General features: G+C 29.5%; 1 protein-coding gene across 3 annotated transcripts in view; it reads left to right on the top strand.

Annotated features, from left to right (window-relative positions):
• LOC106461595 overlaps window positions 1-6,502 on the top strand; it is an 84,712-nt gene that overhangs the window by 48,615 nt on the left and 29,595 nt on the right. For all 3 annotated transcript variants that reach the window (XM_022388605.1, XM_022388606.1, XM_013921438.2), the window contains exon 14: window positions 876-995. In XM_022388605.1, coding sequence (XP_022244313.1) covers window positions 876-995 — 120 coding nt within the window. The remainder of the gene's footprint in view (window positions 1-875; window positions 996-6,502) is intronic.

Raw genomic sequence — 6,502 nt, 5'->3', positions numbered from 1 at the left:
AACTTCGAAGAGCGATCTGCTCCAAGTTTTGAAGCAAGAGTGGGCAAAAAATCCCACAATCTAAAATTGACGAGATGATTCTCACAATGCCCCAAAGGATCAACGAACTCCACGAAGTGAAAGAAAGATCTACTAAATATTAATTCATTTATAAATATATCAATTCATATGAATATAAGTGAAAAATTTCATTTTTTCTGAAAAGGTGGTGTCTATTTACTTTTGACCACGCTGTGTATTCGTTGGAACCTTCTGATTAACAGTATAAAGGAAAAAAATAGGCTTTCTTACAATGTTGGTATAGCATAAAAGATATTTTTATTGTATGCCAGTTATCATAAGCATAGTGAAACTGTTTGATTGGTTTTTTTTAATCAAAACAATGATAAAATTTACAGTTTTATAAAATAGTTTATAGGAAAGTTTTAAAATAATGTAGAAGACATAAAAATCAGTAATTGAAATCTACAACAAAGGTAAGCATTTTTATTAGTTTCTTAAAAACATATCACAGTGAAATATTTTCAAACTTTCAAAGCTGAAAATTCCTGTTAATACAAATATCATATATAAAAATAAGATATTTTATTTGCAGAAGCTACATAATTTTTAGAAAGAAATTCTGAAGTTTCAAGCTATTTCATTCCAGTAGTTTGTTGTCACAACAAACTAAAACAAACCACGGAACAAGTGCATCAAATTGACAAACTCTGGTCTTGTAAAATTAATGTATTATATACAATACATTATCAGTTTCGTCCCAAGTCATCTATTCAGCACAATACTGTTTTTGATGTTGTAGCATGATTAGACATGTACTAAAGATTTATATGTTGAAATATATCGTTGAAATGTGTTGTTGTTGTTTTTTGCAGAGGAACTGAACGATCGGACATAACAAAACACAGGGCAATACATGAAGAACCCAAATTCACCTGCAATGTATGTGGTCGAACATTTAGACACTACAAGAACAAAGAAATTCATATGAAAAGGTAAAATTATTTCAGTTTCATCTTCATTTGGTGAACTAATAACAAGTTTTAAAGGTTTAAGATGAAATTAGTTAAAAATCATGTAAAGTTTTTGAAGTATGATAGATTTAAGATTATGGTATTGGAGAGTGTTGCAGGTTTTTCTGATGAAGTGAAAATGGAAAAACAGATATATTTCAAACAAACATGCTTGCAGGATAGGCTTTCTTTACTACTGGGTCTTGAGTGCTTCAAGCCTCATCATAACCTAATTGGTTTTATTTGGGTAAAGATGAGCCATACTTTAAACTAATCCAGTGAGTTTTTAAAACCCCAAATCCATTAGTTTTCAAAATGGTAAGAATCTACACTTTAAGTCATGGACAATGTTATTGGATAATTTGTTTTTCCATTTTAATGACTGATGGATACTGCAGTTTAACAGTTTTTGTCAATAAAATAGCAAAACTTCATATAGTTGTGAATGAAAATTGTGTGAGATGGTTGAAAAAAAAATATCTGGAATCACAATGAATAAGTAAATTTTAGAAACAATGAAATGTTCTCTGTTGGTATTGTATATATACATTTACAAAAGTAGTAACTCCGTGTTCTACATAAGAAAAATTGTGAAGTATGAAGTTAAATAGAACAGTGAATCAGATATAAACAGTTTTAATATGTGTTAATTATTGATTAAAGCTAGATTTTCCTGAAATATCATTTCTTAGATATTTCTTTTTCAAAACCACTACTTAGTCCACCTTTTTTGTGTGACGCTTACAGTACAGAACATTTGTTTAGGGCAGATATATTTCTTAGAAGAGGTTTATATTTCAGTTACTGATGTTTTAATTTTCTAAAGAGCTGGTTTCTTTTACCAAATTTTGCCATCAAACTTCTAGGGTCAGTACCTCACTATTTTTTTGGTATTTTTCAGTTTCTTAATATCATAATTTCTTTACTTGCTTTAGAATAAAGGCTATGCTTTGTGGTATTCTCAGGTAAAACTGATTTACTCCAAGAGTGACAAGATAGGTCCACAGAATAATAGGAGATTCAGTCAGGAAACACATGACAGAGTAAATCTGAATTCTTTGACTGTGTTTGATAAAGAAAGAGACTGAACACAATGTAAAAATACAAGTAAACAATCTTTATTCATACGTACAAACACAATAAAAAGAAATCTGTGTATTGGTTGAAGAACAGCAACTTCACTTGATAGTTATCACTATAAAATCTCCAAAAAACTTATAAGAGATAATAGTATTGTATACATTATTCTACAATGATTGCTACCAACCTCACTGTTGGTCTGTCCCATTGAAATGTAAAGAAGGTCATAACCTCAAGGTATTACTTGACTGCCAGTGGAAAAGATAACTGTCTAACATTACATTCCATGTACATCTCTCTCTCTCCCACAGGAAGACAAAAGATGCTATCTTATGTAAATGACACAGACAAATGGGCAACTAGAGTTAAAGTAACTTAACCTTCTGGACCAATTGTTAGGTGGAAACTACACATACATCTGCATAAATGAAAAATTAGAGAATTTCTATATTACTACAAGGAGGTAGAAAACATGGTATGCTTATGTATCACATCTTTACTGTGTTATCAAACTGTGTGTTAGGGCCCATTCTGTAACATGCGGTGGGGTTTAAACTATATAATGATTTGCCAAAACTGCCATTTTGTTTTCTAGCAGTGAGTTCACTTATAAAATTTCAAATAATCCAAGCCATTGGTCTTTTTTGCCAATTATATCTGTTCTTTTAAATTTGTATAGTTTCATGTTAGAGAAGTAAGTCATTTCACAAATAACAGTCAAGATCTTTATTTGTTTTGATATCTTAAAGTTTTTGTTTCCATAAATAATGGTAGAAGTTTGATAATTCTTTTGTCTCTACTGTGAAATAGTATTCAAAGATTTTGGGTTAGAAAAACTAAGGGATGGAAAATGTTTGTGTTGCTCCTAAAAGCCATTTATCTTACTTGTATACAGTTGTCTTGGTGAAAAATATTTTCACATCATTCAGAATAGTATTTAAAAAAAAAAGAGGATTAGATGTTTTTCTGAGACAAATATATCATGATAAAGATATCTAGTGAAGTGAAGGCTGTTATTTGCTCAAGAGACAAGTATGGATTTTATCTTAATTTAAATATTAAGTTTCTTGCTTAAAGTAGATGAAGAAAATGCCATTGTAGGTAGCAATACTTTGGTTCAGCATTTGAGTGGTTTTGTGACAGTATAGTATACTTTTTACTTACTGTCATGTCAGATTGAGTTCTACACACATTTTGATGACATAAAAGCTCTTTCCTTCATTTTGCACTAGTGCATTTATTTTTAGTATCTTTTAAAATTAAACTGATAATTTTAACATCTAAATTGTAATTTTATTTTTAATCAAACAACCTAATCAAAACAAAGAGAATAGATAAATAAAACCTGATAAGAAGTTACATAATAGTGAACTATGACTTTGAAGGTTATTTTGAATACACATTACAAACACAACACACCATTACCCAAGTAGTCATATATTGCTTAAAGTTATTTTCATTAATATTTTTGATAAATACACTTGTAAAACCTAAGTATTTTTATTCGACTATGGTTAATAAGTTAAAAAATAAGATGTTTTTAGTTCACCTTGTGATAGGCATCTTATTGTAAATTGCAGTGTTTTCAGTCAAGTGATGTATTTGTATTCTGATAATCATGTAAATGTTTTTCAACCACATGCTATATGTATTATTTTACACTTGTTTTTACACTTATGTTTTGTTTACTTCACTAATTTATAGTGGATTGCAGTTAGATGCATGTTATATAGGGTGTCTACAAATGGTTGTAAACATTTTAAAATGTGCAGAAATGATAAATTATGTGATAAGATACATATTGGGCTACTTACCATCAGACTTTGTACCATTTCTACACAACCTCTTTGACCTCAGCAAAATGTCCTGCACATTAGATCAAGAGAGTGTGTTCACCATGGTAATGGGTTTTTTGTACAATACCATTTCCATCAAGTCTATTATGCTTGGACATCATCAAACAATTCTTTTAAGCAATGGTATAAGCAGAAAGAGGATGCAGAAAATGTGTATCCTAAGAGACGCATGGGACAACCCAGCATAAATAAAGACACTCACCTCAGTAACATAGTTACTAGTCTCTCAAACCTGGACATACCCAAGAACTCATTCCTCTGATATTTATAAACTATTGGCTTATTTGTATGTATTTCTTTAAACAAGACACGGTACCAATCTATATTTCACTTTGTGTTCATGAGGCTATCTGACCAAACTGTTGGATTGACCATATAGTTACAGACTATAATTCCATGTACTGTACAATAATCTTTGCTAGATTGTTATATACTGAGTTGTTTCCTGTAACAAACTATTATGTGTATGTTGGTATATACAGGGTTGTTTTTGAGTCTTATGCTGTAATATGTAAATTAACTAGATTATTGCACAATTTTGTAGATATTCTTAGGATTTTACTATAATTTTCAGAACTGATAAAATTAACCTGTTTAACTCGTGATATGGATAGATAAAAATGTACATATTACAACTTTTTACAGAGTTACATTAAAAATATATTTAAATTACTTTATTATCAATGTATAGGAATAAACTTGGCATCAAAATATAGTTAATAAAACAAAAGTTAATGTTACTTAAATTTTAATTTCTCATTTTTAAAAAGATATATGTAAATATATTCTCAGTCTTCCCTTGTCTGTGTAACATGACATTTGTTCATACTGTTTGTTCAATTTCTTATCACACATCTATCATGTCCTAAGTTTAACATAAGTATAGATAAGACTTAAGGCATAATATAACTTTATAGCTTTCAGTTTTGGTTTATGTAGGGTTTAAACCCACTTGTCATGCCCTCTGGTCACATCCTCTTTCACAAGTTGCCAGTAATTGTCTTATGTTTGCTACTACATCATTTATAACTAATAGAAAGACAACATTTTTAATGTACCGAATGATGTATATTATTTTGCCTTGTTTTCAGTAGAGTGTTTCAGTTATTTTGCTTTCATATTCAAAGTTATTATCATCAATATCCGATTGAACAGCTAAGGGAATTATTTTAAGGCTCTTATGCCTCAGTTAGAAATTATAGTTAAATTATAATAGTTATAGGACATTGTTTGCTTTGTGTGTTGGTATTTTGTGCCCTTAAGCAAAAAAAAACAAGAAGAGAAACATAAGTACTAAATTTCTTTTAAGTATATTTTTTATTTATTGTTATAAAAATAATTAAAATGTAGAAATTAGAAACTTAATAGGTAAGATAAGTATAGATAATTGAAAGAAAGAAAATTTCTCCACAAGGTATACTTGTGAGTAGCTCATGCATGCATTACTTCATTCAATACTATAACTTGTACTAAGTGTTTGCCAAGTGATTTACCATTTGTATCACAAGTTTGTTAGTTAGACATGGTTCAAACAACAATACAATTAAATAAGAAAAGATTTAACTTGCTATGAGCCCTAAACTGTTTAGGATAAATAATTGTAATTTTCTGTCACAATGTGAAGTCATTCTAGAAAGAAAAAAGGGTAATATAGGTTTATTTTACCTTTTGTGGTGGTGGTTAAAAGTTCAATCAAATCGACTGAGGCCATATAGTGTTGGGGTAGAGAAAACAAAATAAAGATTTTATGGAAAAAAACCTTTTGATATTTGTTTAGGGGGTTTTAAAGGTTATGTGAATGAAATTTCAAAAACTGTAAGATGAAAAAGTATTTCTTATCTTAACATGAAAATCACCTTTCACTTAGACTGCAGAGTATGATAGGGAGACTTACTCTATAAATTTATAAATAAATGTATAGTCTAATTAAGCCATGTTCTTCCATTGACCTTTGTTTAAGTTTTTATGTTATTGACACCATTTTACCCTGTTTTTTTACTTTTTTGGAGTTGTTATAGATTTCTAACTGGCAGATCTATTTACTGTGTTAACCAATCTTATACAACTCTTTTCGATTTGTTTTGACTGAGATTGGTTGTTGTTGGCTATTGTTAAGTTTTGTGTACACATTTGATACTGTAGTCTTTTGTTTTCGTTTCACTTCTTATGCTAATGCTCATTTGTCACAAACTGTCAGCTTAGTTTTTTGACCACTGTTATGTTTGTCTGTTTTTTATTTTGCAATATTCATGCTGACATCACTTTTGACAATTTCCTTGGAATACATTTATTATTTTAGGCATTTACATCATTGATAATCAGCTAGACATTGTAATCTTCTTTGGAAATCTGATTTTATATTGATGCTTTTAAAATATTTCTCTGAAAACTTACCAGTAATGCAAAATGTGGGATAAACCTTCTATAGAATCCTACAAATCCTGAAAATGTACAAATGTCTTTCACTGCTTTAGGCACTGGATAGTTTTTACAATCTTCTAACTTTTTTAGGATCTGCAGTTATCATGTGACTTAAGTATTGTTACATCTCTG

Source organism: Limulus polyphemus, unplaced genomic scaffold (assembly GCF_000517525.1).
Source record: "Limulus polyphemus unplaced genomic scaffold, Limulus_polyphemus-2.1.2 Scaffold995, whole genome shotgun sequence".
Taxonomy (NCBI): domain Eukaryota; kingdom Metazoa; phylum Arthropoda; class Merostomata; order Xiphosura; family Limulidae; genus Limulus; species Limulus polyphemus.
Note: the sequence above shows the minus strand (reverse complement) of the source record. Positions and strands in the feature narration are given on the sequence as shown.